This window comes from Melanotaenia boesemani, chromosome 11 (genome assembly GCF_017639745.1).
Source record: "Melanotaenia boesemani isolate fMelBoe1 chromosome 11, fMelBoe1.pri, whole genome shotgun sequence".
Taxonomy (NCBI): domain Eukaryota; kingdom Metazoa; phylum Chordata; class Actinopteri; order Atheriniformes; family Melanotaeniidae; genus Melanotaenia; species Melanotaenia boesemani.
Genome location: NC_055692.1, coordinates 22,075,125 through 22,096,006, shown reverse-complemented (window position 1 = coordinate 22,096,006; position 20,882 = coordinate 22,075,125). Strand labels below are relative to the sequence as shown.

The 20,882-nt window shown below is 37.9% G+C and overlaps 1 protein-coding gene across 1 annotated transcript in view; it reads left to right on the top strand.

Annotated features, from left to right (window-relative positions):
* The window catches only part of fam172a (family with sequence similarity 172 member A), a 160,498-nt gene that overhangs the window by 115,191 nt on the left and 24,425 nt on the right, over positions 1-20,882 (top strand). The window contains exon 10 of the mRNA XM_041999438.1: positions 124-208. Coding sequence (XP_041855372.1) covers positions 124-208 — 85 coding nt within the window. The remainder of the gene's footprint in view (positions 1-123; positions 209-20,882) is intronic.

Genomic DNA, 20,882 nt, shown 5'->3' with positions numbered 1-20,882 from the left:
CGTACACCCACTATAAGCCTTGAGTGGACTATATGGAGATTTTTTAACAAGCTTTTTTGGAGGTTAAGAAGGGACATGTGTATCATGAGTTTTTAATTGTTAATCTTTCGTATTTTTCTGCAGTACTGTTGTAACTGGGTATCGAGTCCTGAACCCTTGGATACACCCCTTGATCCAATGCTGCCAGACTGCCCCAGAGTTTCTGCAGGTATGAAACAATAAGTTCATAAACATGGGCCAGCAATGATATTATCTTTAAATGTTTAAGTATCATTGTGCAACTGCTTTCCATTCTAAATATAACTATTCTATAAAGTACTTAATCAACTTCAGAGCAGGTGGACGGTAAATATCTTGTACACATGTAAGCTATACAAACTTTTAGAGTTTCAGAAAAGTTTAAAAGAAAAAAAATGAGGGTTGCGTTCAGTTATATGGAGTCGTGCCATATAGAATGCTGAGTAATTCATCTAGAGGATCACAAAGTTTTGTTCTGAGAAAATGAATTACTTACTCTCAGATCATTACTACAGAACCTTCACATGTAAATGAAAGTTTAACATCTCCATTGTCAGGAAAAGAAAAAAAAATGGTAAGATATGGTTTTTCTTACAAAATATGTATGGTCAAATTTTAAACTATAAGATGAATGTATTACAGGGATTTTAGACTCTTTAAATGATTAACCATTGCAAGTGCATTGTTTTGATAAATGACTAAATTAATATTATGTATTAGATGTATAAATACATAAAGTCTTGTATTTTTGTGGTCACTGATGGCTAATGGACGTGCAGATAATCAGATTTCACTTCAGCATCAGAATATACTAGTTCCGCTAGGTGGGTGTGCTCATGCCTTTGGATGTTTGGTGGATCCTTGGTTAAGAGCTGATTAAGAGGGATAGTTGTTCAAATAAAATAAAAATAAATGAAAAAGGAATAATTGGTAGAAAAACTGAGAAACCAAAACTGATGCTGATTATCTTGAAAAACAAAAACACAGAGGTTGCACATGCTATGAAAGCTTGCAGTTTCAGATTAGTTGTACCCCCCCCACCCGACTATAGTCTTCTATTGTCATTAATCCTTTCCTAAGGAGTTTGGCTTCCTGCCCTCATGCCCTCTCTGTGGTTCACCGGCCTTGATGATGTCACATCCATCATAAGAATGTGCCCTTAATGTGGGATTAGGGATGAAAGCTGTAATCCTCAACATGACTTCGATAAAAGATGATGATTGCAATGTTGTTTGAACTGTAACACACATGCACAGTCAGGGACACACTTAAAAAAAAATAGAAAATTAAGCTTTGAATAGGAAACAATGTGTCTGTCATAAGTATTAAAAATGCCTGTTTTTATTCTGCACATGTGCACATTTAAGCATTAGTTGTTACATTTGCACATACCCACTGGAACACTCACACTGTTGTCACATCTCTTGTTTCTATCGTCACTCAGGAGGTTTTGCTTTGTGATTTTATTCTCTTTAAAGCAGCTCAGTATCATCATGGCGAATGTATAGGTCATTTTACACATGCTCCACATGTCTTTAAGTATATTTCTATCAGTCCTATCTCATCTCAGTCACAAAAATGGTTTGTTCAACATGCAGCCATGTGGGTTGGTGGTCTGAACATCTACCAGTGAATCAGCTCCTTGAAATGTCATCTAGCCTTCAATACAAAGCCCATGCTGTCTTTCATGTCCAAATGTCAGTTTTGTACTTTGGTGACTTATGTTTCATTCTTTGACTGCTGTCAGTCAAAAGACAGCAGGGGTTGGGCCAAAATATTGAGGTCACCTCTTTAAAACTTTTGGCATGCCAAACCTTACCCAAGCCTAGACCTGTTTCAAAAAGCTTCTTTTCAGGGTGCATGCACTCTTGACTTGTGTTCTGTTGACTTTTGCTACTTTTAACTAAGCTGAAAAGATCTGGGTCTCTACCCTGTTAACAGAGCTGCCAACTCAGCTTGTCTCTGGTCTTTTGGTTGCAGCTTCTGATGTCAAAGGTTGACACAGTCATCTTTGTGTGTCCTTGGCAGCCTGGCAGGTTCACTACCACCAGCCATTGTGGTGAGAGTTACAGCAGAGCAACAGAGGTGACAAGGTTGAGAGAGGCTTTAAGGAAGGCTGTCAGGGCACCGTAACCCATCACTTCAGTCAGCACACATACCACCATGACTACTGTTGTCTGGGTTGCTATGGTATTAGTCTGCATGTAGGTGTGGGTAACAGGGACTGAAGATAAAGCCTCTCAGCAACAAAAATAGACCAGTGAATCCTTGCTGTCATTCACGATATGCATGTGCACATATGCACAGACTCACATCACGATGTAAACTGCTGCTCTCATATGTTGCCAGACTGAGCTAGCCTTGGGGCAAGTCTGGGGCTGCTGTGGAGAATGGCATCTGATCAGACACAGTAAAATGTCTGAAGGCTAGCAAACTACTGGATGGGTATTGGTCATGCAGCATTGTGGGAGAATGGGATGAAGGATTGATTCAGCTCTTCTATTGCTGTCTCCGCATCTGTTCTTTCTGTTCTCTTCTTCATTTTCTGACTTTCTCCCTATTACTTTCTCTGCAACCTGCCTCTGACCATCCTAAAATGTCCATAGTGGACCTTTGACAGAAATGCTCTGAATCATCCATTAAGCATCCCTGGTTTACCGGCATGGCACTCTAACAAGGCTGGAAGGCCAGCGAGGGACAAAAAATAATGTGTAATTTGATCATCCATTTTCTTGTTTTGAATGTGATAACACCTGCCTCAATTTCTATTTTTTGTAATTATCAGACATGTCATATTCAGATTGTAATGGGTAGGGTACCCGTTGCAGCTACAGAGCCTGATTGATCATGAATGCTCACCATAAAAAATGTATTCACGCCAATAAAGCCATAATTGAACTAGCAACATATAGCCTTATTTTTTGTTTTTTAAATAGGGACAATGGGCCTCATTCCCCAACTTATTCTTACAAATCTTCTTAAATTTGTTGTTAAGTTGTACTTAAAGTTTTTTTTGTTTGTTTGTTTTTGTTTTTTTGTTTGTTTGTTTTTTAACAAAAACCCTCTATCAGATTCATGAACATGTTCGTAGAGCGTGGAATGGTTCCTATCATTTCTTTTAATGCCCTACTTTTTAGGTAAATGCCCAAAAAATGCCCATAAAAGGTCATGACTTACGGGTGTGTGCAAACAGACACAGAGGTAAGACAGGTGAAAAAACAACAACAAAGAAAAACAAATAGCAAACAGAATGGCAAAATGAATGAAAACAAAAAATAATAATAAAGATGGGCAATGGCGCATGATTTACCAAATTTTTAAAGTGTTTACGTGATTATAAATAATCACATGGTGAGCTTTAAATAATATAAAAATGGCTTCATATACAAATGGATCATTAATTACTGCTGAAACTCCTTTCATCCATCCATCCCTGATGGATCATGGATCCTGATGGATACCCACCTGGTCTGGTCTGGTGAGGCGGATAATCAGTTGTTTGATCATTAAAGCTGTGCTGTTTCAGAAGTAGGAAAACCCCCTTTTTAAGAACATGGACATAAATACACACACATGCACACAGAACTTCCTCCTGGGTGATTACTCATTGTCCAAGCTGATTATTAATTACAATAGGGGAGCTCTCTGAAGGTAAACACTGATTAATGGCTAACAAAGGTAAGTTAATATCTTACCTGTACTTTAATTACCAACCCTGCTTTCATACAAATGTCCCTCCTCAAAACTGTAATTAACCATAACAGACTGCAGAAACACACTTGCAATTCTATCCCAACATGTAAAAGTTACTATAAAATTTTCATTTTTTGGCCCACCATTCTTGCTTTTCTGCCAGTTTGTCAGTAATAGAAGTTATAATTTAATGAGATTGGTTTCTGTGTTGTGTTATTTAGAGTAAAATCGGCATATAGTAGTGTGCAAAAGTGATGCAACATTATAAAAATTAGAAATTATTTGCAGTGGCTTGGGAGGTCAGTTTGCCTTTCTTCTTCATTTAGGGGCCATACATCTGTAAATTTGTATTAACAGTGTGCCGAGCCACTACAGAAACACAAAGGATGCATTGAATTAAAGGCAGGTATGCTGACACATGTACTGCCATTCTTTCATATCAAATGGGATTCATCCTTCTGCAAGTTTGACTTGACAGTTACCCTCACCTCCCTGATCCACGCATTGCTGACTGTGTAACACTCTAGCTGTCTACACCTCTTCACCACACAAACAGCACGTCTGATTGGTGTTTGTGTGACTTAATTCTTTAAGAGGAAGCCCAGTCCCACTCAAATGAATCTCAGCCCCTCCAGCCACTGTTTTTTCAGCTTGGTATGGTGGAAGTCCGCTGTCTCAATGGAAGATCACATGCAAGTGTGTGTTTGTGTCAGTGTTTTCATATGTATTTCAATGTTTACTTAGCCTGACTGACACATGCTGTGCTAGTGTTGCAGGAAATAGGCAGGTAAACTTTGGTGAACCGCACCCTAACCTTTGACCTGGATTCACTGAGGTTGGATCAGTCTATTGTCTGGGTCACATATGTGACAGACAAAATCCTAATGATGTGGAAATTGCTGATGTTTGAGCTAAGTGATAAAGTGTGTCTGACTTGCATGATATAATGAATGTTTTATCTGGTTTGTGATTAGTTTTTGATATTGTAAATTCTGAGGTAACCATAATGCCATCTGAGATAATTTACAACATCTTTTGAGATGAAAAATAATGTATTATTATTTAAATGGGACAACTCAGGAACAATTTAAAGTCACATACAGCTGGTTCTGCTCTACAGGAATTAAAAACAAGATTTAGGTTATTTATTTCATGTTATGACTGGGAAAAAAAAATTTGTTTTGGCTTTGTTATGTTAAGATTTTTATTTGTTCAGTTACCCCAATTATATATGCAATATATATCCCCATTATACAGTGAAAATATAGTTTTATGGGCAAAGGTAGAAATCTTGTAAACTTTTATTTGTTAGTTTGGCCAGTAAGTATTGATACAAACTTTCCTCACCATCTGCAAGCAGGCCAATATGACATACCAAACCTGTATGCTTAGTGAAATAAATCACTCTTAACTACTCAGGTTCATGAGTGGGTCAGTTATTTAAAACTTGTGCTGTGAAGCCAAATATTCTTTAAACAAGTTTGAATTTTGGGGAAAAATTGACCAACCAAGTGATATATCTGCACTTGACTAAAAAGTACAATGACCCAGAGGGAAATTTCTATAGTGGCTCTGGAAGAATATGAGAAGCAGTCAGTACACTTACGATGAGCTATGGTTATACCTGGACCTGTTTAATTAGACAACTGTGATTTTTCTATTATACATGCACAAAGGGGGTAATCAAGTTATTGACTGAAGTATGTCTGATGATGTATGCAACACTGCAGACTGTGTGAAATGATAAAAGGCGTTCCTCTGTTATGTCTTTAATTTCTTCATGGAAGTTCTTTGTACATATTAGTGTAGCTGAATTCACTGCACAGATGTTGTCTTTGACTTACTCAAATGGAGATTTTGTCAAAACATGCAGTGGTTATAAAATCAAGATTTTATTAGACAGAAGGAAAGGAAATTTATCTTAATTGATTGTTTTTCAGTCTAGTTCAGAGGTCTGCAACCGGTTCTGGAACTGCAAGTGGCTATCTGGACCTTCCACAATAGCTCTTAATACATGGCTAAAAATGCTAAAGAACTAACTAATGTAAATAACAATTGCAGGTTTTTGGCTATTTTTTTTAATACATCATTTTCCGCAAATATCTACATCCCATAAAGAAAGTCCTGTTTTTGCAAAAGTTGTATTTTTTTTATTATTTATATTTTATTTTATTTTAAATTTTAAAAATGGAAAAATAAAAATGTGGTTGTTCAAAAATTACAACAAATTTCCTAGTGGATATTTATCATAAATTGTAAGTTCTTTTTTTCAAAATGTTTAGTAACATTTGTGGCTCTAAACGAGTTTTATTTAGCTGGGCTGAGGGAAAAGATGGCTCTTTGGATTGTAAAGGTTGCAGACGCCTGGTCTAGTTGAATGTGTTTGGGTCCATTAGACAAGCCATTACGAAAATAATGCTCTGAATGTCGTTGTAAATGAAAGAGGTTTGATTTAAAAAACAAAAAACAAAACTTTCAACTACTAGTATTTGCACCCTCTAGTACAGTGGTTCCCAACCTATTTTCCTTGTGGAAAATAATACTGAAAACCATGGACCCCCTGCCCAACTCTGTGCTGAAACCGTGCTTAGTTTTATACTTTCAAAAGTGAGATTCTCACCACAAATAATGTATTGTGGCTGAGTCTTGTCCTTCAATAAAGCCAAAATTAAATTAACAACATTTAGCCTTACTTTTTTTTTCTTAAAATATGGACAATGGGCCTCATTCTCCAGCCATCATCAGATTAATGAACATGCTCGAAAAGCGCAGAATTGTTTGTATCATTCCTTTTAGACAGGTGAATAAAATGGTCATAAAAGGTCATAACTTACGGACCATGTGCAGACACAGGTGAGCCAGACGAGCAAAAATAAGCAATGAAGCATTATTTTCCTAATTTTGAAAGTGTTTACTTCATCATAAATAATCACATGATGAGCTTGAAGTTATAAAAAACAGCTCTATATACAAATCGATCATTAATGACTCCTGAACTCGGACAGCAGCCTTCACTCTGGTCTCATGAGCGCGTCAAGATGTACATCCTCATGCTGCCATGGCTAAAGTTTCTTTTCTTTCACAATGAGATTACCAAACCACACAGTGACAGAGCTGGTAGGAAGATTTTTGATACCACACCGATAAAAGTTTAAAAGAATATTTTTTTTTTTTGAGTGAATTCTCTTAATTTCCGTAAAAAGAAGAGACGCTGGCAAGCCTTTTTACCAATGTCACTAGTGTTTGACTGCCAGCTCAGATTTTAGGAGAGTGACATCCAAAAACTTACATTTATCAACCATTTGTACCTCAGAATCATAAATGACAATAGGCTAAATAGCAACATGCTTTGCACTTCACCAAAAGTTATTTAAAAGTCTGACAAAAAACTACTTTAGTTTTATTATTATATTTTAATGAACAGAACAGCAAAAACAACATAAATGCTGGTTTTGTTTGAACGTGTTGGCTTTCAGCTGTTCCTAAGAGTATTCCTGCGTGTTCGTTGGATTTGTTCTTAGCTAACAACAAACTCAAGATACAAAATTTTGGTGAATTCCATAATTTTCATAAAATGTTCATAAGTAGGATTTAAGTAAGCTTTAACAAATTTGTTCATAAGAACAGTTGGTGAATGAAGCCCAAAGTGTGGGCATTAATTACAATGGTTCTGAATGTTCAAAGCCTCTGGGACCTCCTTGGGGAATCCCAGACCCCAGGTTGGGAACCACCGCTCTAGAATACATGAGCAGTCCTCCCAGTTAATAATATTGTATAGGAAACACTGACTAGATGTAAACTGAAAATCATAATTGCACCCCATATGCAGAGCTTTTAAACCTTTAAGGCTACTGTAAGAACTTGTATTTCATAAAGGACATATTGTACATTAATGAACATAAGTAAAAAAATACTAAATAAATAAATAAATAAATAAATAAATGTAAACTTGTGCACAGTTAGCATTACTGCTTATTTCATCTGTTGTTCTTTGGCAGGACACAGACAAACTTCAACAAAACATATATAACACTTACTAGAAATGCGTCTGAAAAGTCTATTCCGTGATCTTCACGTCACCCCTGTACCAGGTAAATTCTGTCCTGAGGGCATGTTGTCTTCTGCTTACTCAATCTCTACCCATCATTCCTAGGAAAAGAAGGAAGAACCAAGGCGAAAAGATAAAAAGGCTGGCATGTATGAATGAAAGTTCAACTAGATTCAATGAAACACTTGTGCATTTTGCTGCAATATAACATGGTTTTATAATCTCATTATAATCTTAGTGCTAGATTTGCTCACAAGGGTCATTCTGTAGTCGCGCTCATTACGTCCTCAGATTTGTCCATTTGTCTTTCTGCTGTTTGCCATCATGTCCAGTCACTACTGCAGAATCTGTGATAAATAACCACTCCTTGTTGTTTTATTTTCATGTTTATCATTAGAAGCTGTGCTGGATTCCAGATGTTATTATTATTATTCATTTTATTTTTTTTTGGGGGGGGGGGGTGTTCTACATGGTTAAAATATCACAGTCTAATACATAATAACATGCTGGGTTGTTGTGGCTGAGGGCTGGGTTTAGATGCATTCCCTAGTGTGGAGTGAATCCATTAAGCCCTAAAGAGGAACAGCAAATCCTAACCCCTGCTAGCATTATGACTCTTAGCTGGTGCCTTCATCCTGTAACCACCCAGTATCACTGTGTGGTCTTAACGAAGCACAAGTTGTCAACCTGCAGTTGCCATTGTAATGCAATGTGTTTAGCAACTCCATTTCACTATTCATCATCATTGGCATTGCCCTGGTCAGTAAAGAGATCAGATAATCAATTCAAATGGGAAAAACGTATAATACCATTGCAATGCTTCCCATTGCAAGGGTTATTTTTAACACCATATATCCCATGAATTTTCTATGTCCTTCAAACCTGAATCATTAATTCATCCGCTCGTTCACGCTTATTTCTAGTAAAGAAACAGTAATAGTCTCATTTAGTCTGTGTGATATTTTATCATTATTTCCTGACAGAAGTGAACAGTTTGAACCTAAGTTCAATCTAATTGTATTATTATTGTATTATTAGGTTAACATTATTCTTTTTTATATTTTGTGACAGTGATTCCTTGCATTTCCTTATCCTTTGTACAATTAGATTTCAATGCACACTTAATGTGGCTATAAATTTATAATAAAACAAACATACATGCTATTAGAATATATGTGAAATGCTTATAACTGCTAAAGAGATTATTAGAAATTAGAAAAAAATATCCTTGGATGTCCTTGAGTCAAAACCACCCATAAAGTTACAGTTTTTCAGCCTCAATTTGTCTTTATATAATTATGCAAACAAGCATAATGCTGCATTCTATGATCAGCTAGTAACTTTAAATGTCCTCAGCCCTATGTTGGCAGATAGGGTTATTGGATATCAGATATTAATCAAATATTAACCAGCCAGAGGATGATTGTTTGTTTGTTTGTTTGTTTGTTTAGTTATTCCCCCAGTGAAGCAAAGACAGCAAAACACTTCTTGTTTGTGGCCTTTAGGAAGCAGCTATAGTGAAATTCTCAGAGCTGTTGTACTTATTGTACCAGGAAATTATGAGATCAGCTGTGTTGATCCCTCAATGATGCGATGACTGCTAATACTTTACCTTCTCTTCCTTCTTTCTTGTTTATCTACCAACTTCCTCTAACCATCGCTGGCCTGCAATGCATACATATTTCTAGGATCATAGGAAACAAATTCTGTGTATTATAAAATACCTAAATTTATGTTTTGGTTTACTCCTTTTTTTATATTAGTTTTTGTTTATATCTAATCTTTTGCCAACTTTTCTTGTCTTTTTACTCTAATACTAAAATATATGTGACAGCTCAATTGAACAGTTTGGTTGTTTGGCAAATTCCTTTTTTCTGGGTGAAGATATGAGCACACACATTCCTGCACAGATAGAAACACATTTGTGTACATATCCCCTTAATATGAAGAATGCTGTCTGTACAGCAATGTTATCAGAGTGACCTAGAGACACACTGGTTATCAATTGTGTGAGCCTCTCAGGGCTAAACTACAGAGCAAGTGGAAAAACACACCTCTTGTCTTTTCCCATCTGTGCATATGTGCACTGGTCAGCCAATAGGTCCACCTACTGCAGGGCACACCTCTTATCTAATCAGCATAACCAGGCCACTCATCCAAACACACATGTAAAAAACTGCATGTACACTCACAGATTTACATAGACACAGACACACAAGAAGATAGCTATATACATGTAGACACACATAGCGTACATAGACTCATACACCACACATATCAGTCTTTACATTGCTCTACTGTGGATTTCCAGATTTTCCAGGAGTAGCCTAGAGGAAAAGCGTATCTAAAGTCAAGTAGCAAACATGCATATCAGGTAACCACAAGGTTGGACAAGTAGGTCTCTGAGTGTTGAGAAAGTAAATTTGGCCGTTTGTTCTGAGGGCCAACCCCCATCCTTAAGTACAAGTTTGAGCAGCTTTCTGGCTATGGCCCTTTTTCCAACTCCCTTTTTCCTACCTTATCCAGTGAAACTTCTAGCACACTCTTCAGCGACAGAAAATACTTAATTTTTATTTAATTAATTTGTTCATTAATTTTATTTTTGTTACCCCCTCAGAATCAAACATGTGAGTTCAATATTTGAAGCACAAACTCAAAATCCATCTTTACCGCCATTTTAATCCCCTTTTGTTTGGCTTATTAAATGCTTCTTGTTTTCAGAGTGCATGCCAGCTGACCCCTCAAATGTCACACAGTGCAGCTACCCTTTGCCCCAGTCCTGCCCTGTGCACAGCAAGGGCCCAGATAACAAAACCTCAAACAAAGGAAATAAATTGCCAAAGCAAAAGAAAGGTGGGGGCTTGCACTCTGTCTGAAACACTTCATGAGCATTAAATGAGGTTGGCACTGGCCGTTGGGGTAGATTCTAGGAGAATTGAAGAAAAGCGAATTATGTTTGGCACCAGGCTGCTATCAGGTAGTAATTAGTATAGCTAACATCCCAGATGAAGGAGTCAAGTCTAGGTCAGGGTAAAAAACTTCAAAGGTCTTAGTAGGTAAAGGTTGGAGGCCAAGCCATTCCCCCTCCCTCCCTGACTATAAGCTCATGCCATGCCTGTTCAGATTTGCTGAAATTTGGGTTAACCTTTGGCCTTGGGGTGTCACAGCCGGTCACATGTCAGGCCGGCTCCTGTGGATTATGTTGAATGTGTTCATATTAGATTGTCTTAGTAGTTCCTACTCTAGACCACCGCAACTCAAGAGATTTAGTCTCAGACGTGATGAGGCTTTTTGACATAGATGTTACCTTACAGCTTAAACCCATGCCTGGCATTCCAGCCCTTCTCTGGCCCCAAGATCAACCTTTTTCTCTCACACTCACAGGTCTTTGAAGAAATCTGCAGATAAATTAATACGTGTATGGACAAACAGTGTACACGAAATAAATGGATTCTCATTTACCACATTCTAAAAAGCACAATGTAATCTCTTTCATACAGTATAGAGCACTGCTGATGTGAAATTTGTGTGAAGTCAAAATCTACATCTGGTTCTTTTAAGCTGGAATCATGTTTTAATATTGTCTTTAACTTTATTTCTTGCATTTTATCTATTTTATTTTAGCATATTCCTTCTGCTTTTATTTCATTAATTACATTTCTTTTAATCTTTATTTATTTTTATTATTATTTTTTTAATGCACTTGTCTGCACCCTGCTGTAATGATTTATGTAAAGCACTTTGAATTGTCTTGTACATGAAATGTGCTATACAAATAAATTTGCCTTTGCATTTGCCTTTGAATGCATGTTTGTGTGTTTAGATGACTGTGGGGTTCACTGTATATTCATTCCAGGTTCCTCCAAAATCTCTAATCCTCTAATGCAACCATAATCTCTTTTAATGCATTGAATATTAGTCGCCTAAACACATGATAATAAGTGAAATGAAAATGTTTCTTTCAAATGGCAGAGTACACCAAGGATTTAACACGGGGTCTAATCATAGCTGATCCTCATTACTTGTCATGTTGACCCTGCGACAAGATTCATGCCCATAACCTTCAAACAACGGTGACTTAAAGTTTAGCAACCATCTAAATTTGCTGTCAGCCCATTGGAGACATCATCACAGACTTAGAATCAAGTGGTAAATCCATCAGTGAGCTCCAGTTCTTTCTCCTTTTTTGCAAGTTTGATGTCCTTCAGCTGTGAAACACCTGGTAGAGCCATTGTCCTGTTAGAAGAAGTGTAGAGTACCTTGATTTTCAGTGGTTTTTTTCTTTTTTCCTTTTGATCTAATTGTAAAACCAATAAGCATAAATAGATATGCACAACACATTGTGATTTTATATATAAATTGTTAATAGTTATCAGGGTGTTCTGAATGTTTAGATACTTTTCTCTGAATAACTCATTTCTGAGGAATTAAGAAAAACAAGGTTCTATGCACAAGAAAGAAAGAAAGAAAGAAAGAAAGAAAGAAAGAAAGAAAGAAAGAAAGAAAGAAAGAAAGAAAAGAAAGAAAGAGAGGTTTTAACTTTTTGAACTATGGGGCATTTCATTTATCTGGTCTGCTATTTGTGGTGCTTTTCATCTCTTGATTCCTGTCCTAGTTTCTGTATCTTGTTTTTGGAAAACATGAGCTAAGCTGTGGTGCACAGGCCATTAGATCGCTGCACTGTATGCCTGACCTCTAACCAGTTAAGCCCCTGCCCCACCCCTTGGTAAGCCCCTCGCCCTCGCCCTGCCTACATCTGCTTGCTTCATGCCCTGCCCCATCCCCATCACTTCTTGGAAGTGATATCAGTGTTTGGATCATCCTTCTTGTCTTACCCCATATTGTAATCCTATTTGCTCCATCCTGTGTTGGTGTTCACAGATGCTCTCTGTTTGTGTGTGTGTAAGTTATGTGTGATGTTTGTGGCATGACACCTGGCACCAGTCTCTCCCATATATCCCAAAGAGGGTGGTCCTGCACAAATGCACACATCTTTATGTAGCCACTCAATCACACATATATGTGTAATATTAACAATGAAATGGATGCAAATGATCAGAGTTTAACCTTCTGTTCTTTATTTCTCCTTTTTACTTTACCATTTGTTGTAATGAAAATGTTCAGCTACATGACTGAATTAGTTCAAAGTGGGATAGGAGGGTGTGGTGTGGGGGAATTAAGGGGGAGGTGGGAGGCTTGGAGTTCCCACTCATTACTGAGACATGGGCAATAGAAAAGAGCGTGCGCAGCAGGGTGAGAGGTCCTTGGCAGCACTCCAGTAGTTGGCGTCTTGGTGTCCACATTTAGTTCCAGCTGAGTGCCCACAGTGGGCATGGCTGTGCTTCCTTCACTCTGACCTCTTGAGTGAGGACCACTGCTTGGCTGTTTAAAATACCCTTTTTGATGTTTCCTTTCTTCCTTTTAACCCTTTCTTCATTTTATAACATTTAAGTTTTGGAACTGGTTAGACAACCAGTAGGATGCTTGTAAGGTTTTCATTTTCAGATACAGTCTAATTTGTTATTTACAGCTGGTGTTCAGATTGCACTACAGGTTGAAAGTTAATCATTCTTGTAAAATGTCCAAGAATCACATTTAGTAAAATAGAAGGTTTGATTTTTCTGTTGAGCAGGGATAGGGTTTGCTAGATTTGCCACGAAATCTACTACTACTAAGGAAATTAAATTATGTTCTAGTAAAGTATTTGTTATTTTAACCACAAAAGGGTTATTTCTTTTATAACTGAAAGGTGCATTGAGGAATGATGTTTATCGTATTCCAAAGCCTACTACCCCTGCACTTAAATACGTGTCAATGCAGTAACTCTGACACTGGCTCAGAGCATGTTAGTGTTGCAACAATCGTCAAGTTGTGTACACTCATGGGAGGAAATTACAGTGACAAGCTCTTGAGTAATAAGAAGAGAAATCTGTCTGACAGAGGACAAATAGATGCTAACATTAATAGGAGATCCTTTTTCTCATAGTCATGTTAATAAATGTTGGTAAAATAATACACTTTTTTCTGTTATCTATTATTTAATGTTTTCAGAACTAGAAAATAACATACACACAGCATTACAAAGTACTGTGTGTGGTTTAGTTTTGTTCTAGATAGAACAGAGTAAAACTTTTGAAGAAGAGCAATAATTTTGGTAAATTTTCAATACAGAATTGCTGCCTTTTAACCTAATGACATCATGTTTAAGTTAATTATCTAACTAACTTATCTAACTTAATAAAACTTCAAATTAAATCTAACATGCAGCGATTAGCATTTGGCAAATTAAGTTTTGATTATTAGTGTTTGGCGAATTTTTTAAATTTCTGTTAATTTTCATCAAGTTGTGTTGGTTTTTGGTGCTGTCCTCTTGGCACCTGGCCAACCTGGGAAGGGATCGATAACTGTTAAGTGAATAAATGCTAGGAGAACAGCAGATTCTGGGAGGCTTCATGAATTGCACCTGAATTGATTTCCATGGGAAATGCTTGTATAATATCATTGGAGGTGGATTGAGGAGGTGGAGGAGAGGTTGGAGGGGGCAAATGTGTTGGTGTAAACTTTGTCTGGATGCAGATAGTGGGATCAAGATTGGATATTGATGATATGGGGAGCTGGGTGACTGAGCCACAGAAGCTTGAAATAAACTGTCGGAGGCACATGGCCAGTCATTACGGTGAAGCGGTCTGGCCCGTCTCAACCTTGAGCTAGTCAATAAGCTATTATAACCATGCAAATTGTGGCCAAATCAAAGACCTGACATACTGTTATTATATCCCTGTGCAGCTACTGGATATGCATCATTATTGGGATCCAGGAGTTGTGCAGCTGTATAATGAGAAAATGTAGCTAGTAGAACAATAACATTGTTTTGGGGGAATTAAATTACATTTGTGTAGGTCAAAAACTACTGAGAAGTTTATGTAGTTCAGCCTCTCAAACCATTTCTATTCTTTTTAATCAGAGTCCACCCCCACCACAATTAAAACTCTGCAACATTCCCTTTGCTGGAACGTATCTTGTATTTTTTCTTTTTCCTCTCTTTTACTGTGAAGGTAGTATGCCAGTTCATTTACTCTCAGTGACAGTGTGAAGCATCCACCAGGCCAATGTTTTGATGATGTAATTTGGGCTAAAAGCTGTGTAAACACTGCTGTGACCTTGATTTTAGATTTGTCAATAGGGCTAGGATGGAGAACAGAGAAGAGGATTGTGTGGGATTGAGAGCAGCTTGCCCTGGCTATGATAGCTGGAAGTCACTAGCTGACTGACTGTTGTGATAACCTGAGATATCTTGGTCTTACGTCCAACCCAAGCTACACTCCTTTGACCAACATATATATATATATATATATATATATATATATATATATATATATATATATATTAATTAATTTATTTATTTTCACCCTTCTTCAACCACCATTCTTTAGTCTTTGATAGCAGTATCTCTGGCATTCTCTCGGCAACTTGTCAAGTGTCCGCCCTCATCGTCTCTTCCTTAGTGTTTTTTTTTCTGTTCCTCTTGACATCTGCCTGGTGCTGGTGGTCATGAGCTCCAGAGGTCAACACAAGTAAACACTGGCTAACAGCCAGGACAACACAGAGCTATTGATCTGGTGTGGTTGAGAGAGGTGTTTGACTTCCTTGTGGCTTTCAATCAGGGTTTTGAACTCAAAGTCTAAACATCATCCTGGGTCCGTACTTTGCCAGAGGTTTAAAAAATGGAGTAGCCATTTAATAGTCAGTGCAGGCCCAGAGTAGTATATCTGTAGACTTAGTGGGGCTTAGTGCTTTGTCAGTTTTTCTATTGCTTGTCCCAGGGTAGGCGAGTATGACCGATTCAGAGAGAATCTGTAGTCCAGCGGGCTGCTTCACAAAGATGATAGAAGCGATTAAGGTACGACGTCCCTGTTATACTGGCTAAATGTATCCTTGATTCGGTGTCACAAAAGCAGTACATAAGAACATAATATATAAGTTACAATGCTGATTTATTTTGTGCAACTAGTCTGCTCCAGACCAGGCAGACAGCCATGCTTAATTATTGCTGGCATTGTTTAGTCAGGAGTAATTCCTGTCAGAAATTACTTTTTGCACAATTTTAAAATGATTTAATCCATATTTTTATCCAGTCTTATTCTTCGCTTTTTATTGATTATGTAGATATTAAATGAGATAACTCGGCTCACAAATTACTATCAGTTATACAAGTTCACTTTGATCATCATTGTCAATAATTAAAGTCACAGCAAAAGATTGCTGGACATATTGATGTTAGATATGCCGATATATTTGGTCTATTACCGATTGAAATTATGTAATCAACATGTAAGGTTGCTTTCAAGATCCAACAAATTATTATTATTACTATTTTAGTTTGTTTGCTTCAGTTTCAAAATATTTTTTTTTTTTTTAGATTTTATACCCTCCATTCCACTCAGTTGTCAACAACACAGTTTAGATCGTCCAGTTTGTCAATTTGTACTTAAACTACATTGCACATTGAAATTACTCAATTATATTTCCAGTTTCTGTTACACTTTCTACATTTTTGTTACTAGTTGTCTCTCACTTGGAGTGAAGTAAAACCGAATAAAATAATTTATTGAGCCATTGCAGAAGAATTACAAGGTTGTATTATGTTTTTGAAGTAAAGAGCAGCCACTCCACAATGTCAACATTAGTTAATCTGTGATTGACCTCATAGTCTTTTGAAGACAGCCACAAACATGTACTCAGTAGGATTACTTACACCTGGCTTGACATAGTGGCTCCTTTTCAGCATGACCTGGCATTCGTGAAACCAATTAAGCCAGGATGCTCTGACAAGGCTTGGTCAAGTCCTTATCTTATCTATATATCTTATCTTATCCAGGATAACTTAATTCTAATTTTGTGAAACAGGCCCCAGGTAAAGCTGGGAGTTCTGAAAATGTGGAGGTTTTGAAAAATGGCATCTATAATTTCCAGTAAACCTTCACTAGGTGTCAAATTGTTTTGTGCAATGTCCCCTCTGCTTCCATCATTGAGAATAAACTTCAGTATGTTACTGTGACATTAACTGTGTTATTTTGTGATGCATTTATAATTCTTAATGAAAACAGACATGTTTTTCTCCATTGAGAGGAGCATGTTTTGTTGAACATTGTTTGCCTCTGTTTAAAGGGTAGTTCTCAAACCAAACTTCCAATTTCATCTGTTTAACAGATGTTCACAGACTTTTCTGGATTGGACTGTAAGTAAGTGTAAGTATTTTCAGTATATTTATTAAAATATGCATATATGCTTGTTTTTGTTGTGCTAAATTAGTCAGATGTCTATAATTGTGATGTATATTAAAATCAGATCACATTTTAAGTAATCAGTGCACACATTTTAGTTATTCCAAAGGGTATATACAGTATTTGAGATTTTTACAGATTACGTGCAACATAATGTAATTTGTAAATTACAGAAACTATTTTTGTATTGTCAAATGAAAACAATTTATCCACTTATTAACTTGCTGGTCAACTTTAACATAATTTTTAAGCACATTTTCAGATAAATTAATTTGTATAAATAATGTCCTCACTTGTTATGAGGCTCATGTGTGAGAAGGCAGAAGCTTCATTCAACCGGGCTCTGCGATCACATCGGCATGATAAGATCACGTGATGTTTTCACAGCTCCATAACAAAAAAGTGGGTTACTCGAACTGCTGTTGTCACCTTTATTAAAAGAAATTCATATCTAAAACTCTTTTCCAGTTTCTATTTGATGTTGATAGACCATGAAAAAACAAGAGATATGGTCATGTAGGTTTGGTAATACAAAAATATTTATCCGACCATTAAACTGGGATGGACAGCTATTGTTGATCTTGTGAAACCCTTCCAGCAACATTTATGAAGCGTTTGAATTTGCTCTGAGAGTTTTAGAAAAAGAGTAGACCTAAGGGATCAAGAGCACAAGGGTCACATAATAGAAACTTTCGATGACCATTTGAGGTTGAAGTTAGTTTGGTGCTGATACAAGAGATTACACAAATTTGTTCCACCAAGTCCCACGTGCAATGGCTCGCAGATGGGCAACGATTAATCAGCGAGGTGACTGTGAAGTAGTTTGCAATTAGACTGGAAAGCTCTGAGGCACACTAATTGAATCAGAAAATTAGCAATAGCGCTGTACTGAGCTGCAATAGGCTAACAGAGCTTGCAGCAGGTGCTAGCCCACTCAGCTGTGGAACAAGGTATTTAAGTCACATTAGCAGGAGTAAAATATTCCTTGATATGGAACAGTTTGATTTTCTGCTTGTTTTCACCACCCATGTCACCAGGTAAAGCCAAACAGTAAGCCAGAGAGTTTTGCCAACCTGTGGCACAAACACAACAGCTGCTGCCATCAGAATGAGGAAGAAATGGTTGTATTGGAGAATGTATGAAGTAATTGTAAAGGGAAATTGCAATGTTGTAGGAGTTTGTTTTTTGTTAAAAAAGAAAATTAATTAGAAGATGATGTCTTGTTCCGGAGGGCAATGACTGTTGGAAGAAATGATCTCTGGTATCTTTCTGTCTTATACTGGACTTTGATGAAGCCTCACACTGAATGCACTCTGTTGTTTCTTCTCTGTTGTGTAGAGGATGGGAAGAATTGTCTATTGTTTCAACAGCTTGTGCAGCATTCTTTACTGAACAATCAGTGCAAGCGACTCCAAAGTTATTCCCTGTAATAAACCAGCCTTCTTGATCAGTTTGTTCAGTCTCTTGCAGTCTTCCCAAGAGATGGCTGCAAAGCTGGTTGCACTTTTCACAACAGACTTATAGAAGATATGCAACATTTTGTATATTTTTATTTTATTTTTATTTTTGTTTGTTTTTTTTTTTAACTTGTCCTGTCCAGCATCATAGCAAGCAAAATGATAATCTGGTTGCTGTATCGTGCTGAACAAATTTGCTCTGCCAAGGGGAGGCCTATGGGTAAGGCTCCTCTTGATAATCTGATTCATTTATTTATTTGTTTACTTTGAATCACGGAATCTATGTAATCTTGCTGGACCTGACCGGAGGGGACAGAAAAAGATGGAAAATAGCAAAAAGAGCAAAAGGGAAAGAAGAAAGGAGACAAAAAGATCACAGTCAGAAGGAAACGACCCCCCAGCGACCGGCCACCCAGGGCAGCCCAAGCGAAGGGCCCAGGGCCCCAGGAGCCCAGAGGCGGCTGCCCCACCCCCCAAAGGCAAAAGGCCCGCAACATGCCTAGGAGGACCAGGCCTCCCCCAGACAGCCACCCGGCGTAGGCCAGCACACACCCCGATGTTCCAGCCTCACACCCCGGGAACCAGGGCGCCATCGACCCCCACCTCCCACCTACTCCAATCTGCACCCCATATAACCCCACACTCACACCCTCCCTTGTGCCGTAGATATGCAACATTTTGGTGCAGACATTAAATGATCTCAACTACCTTTGGAAGTAGAGTCTGCTCTGTCCTTTCTTGTAGATGGCCTTTTGCAGTTCCAGTCTAATCTGTTGTTCAGCTGAACGCTAAGGTACTTTTATTCCTCCACCACTTCTCCCAGGATGTAGACATTGCTTTGTTTACTCTTGTTCCTTCTGAAGTCAACTATAATCTCTTTTGTTTCGTTCAAGATGAGGTGATTGGTTCTGCACCATCTCACAAACTATGTGAAGAGAAATGGTGAGAGTACAGTCCCTTGTGGCGCTCCAGTGCTGCTGACCACCATCTCAGACACACAACCTTTCAGTCTCACTAACTGTGGTCTGTTTGTAAGGTAGTCATAAATCCAGGTGGTGGTAGAGGTATCCACCTGGAATTTTGGGAGCTTCTCACACAACAGAACAGGCTGAATTGTATTAAAATCACTTGAGACATCAAAGAACATATCCTTAAAGTGCTGCCTGATCCAGATGAGAGTGGGCTCTCTGAAGCAGATAGATGATGGCATCTTTAACCCCAAGCCCATTACAATATACAACTGTAATGGGTTCTTAAAGGTGTTCACCTGCTTATTGAGGTGAGCCAATAAGAGTTTCTCAAGGATTTTGATAATATGAGATGTTAGGGCAACTGGTCTTTAGTCTTTATGTTCATATGGTTGGGATTTTTTAGGTACAGGAACCATGCAGGATGTTTTCCACAGCACTGGGACTCTTCTGACTGAATCTGACAAAGTTGTTCTGAGCAGGTTTTCAGAAGCCTGGGGTTGACATGATTGGGACCTGCAGCCTTGTTCCGGTTCAGTTTCTCCAGTTCTTTCTTCACCTGATTGCAGGGGACAGACAGACTAGAGGTGGAAACAGAGGAAGTCTCAGTATGTTCTGAAGTTGAGGGAGTTAAGGCTGTGTCAAGGTCTGACTAAGTTGCAGGATGACGGAGTGGAGGTGTGACAGGATAGATGTGGGCTTGTGGAGGGTGTGTGGTCTGTTGGGTAAGGGATGAACTAAACTTATTGAAGAACATGTTTAGCTCATTAGCTTTATTCAGACCTGCATCAGTCTGATCTCCCTTTAACTTAAAGCCAGTGATATCTTTTTTTTTTATTCCTGAGCACACATCCTTTGCATTGTTCTGCTGAAGCTTCCTGTAGTCCTCCTTGCACTTCTTAGTCTTTGTTTTGAGTGGTTTTTGTATTGTCTTAAATAATTCCCAGTCTCTATCTCTGAAGGCTTTCTTTTTAATGTTTATTAGCTTTTAGGGTCACTGGTGATCCAGGTGTTGCTATTATGAAAGCATGTCACTGTTTTTGTTTCTGTCCACACAGAATTTGAGACAATCTGTAACACACTGAACGCATTGATGTCATCTTCATGTGGTTCACAGAGGACATTCCAGTCTGTGGTCTCAAAGGTCTCTCTCTCTGAGTAAATAATCTGGAGAAAACTCACAGGTAACAGTTTGATGTCCTTTGTGCAGATCTTCTCCTTGTCCAGGATGGCTCCATCGCTGGTTCAAAAGCACTGCAGTTTCACCTCCCTTTAGCTTTCCGTTGACTGTCTTGTTGCGATCAGCACATACAGTCTTGACGCAGTGTACAGACACATTAGAGTCCAAGGTGTGTTCATGCAGCCATGTCTAGGTGAAGCACATACTGTACTCCCTGTATTCTTTTTGAGACTT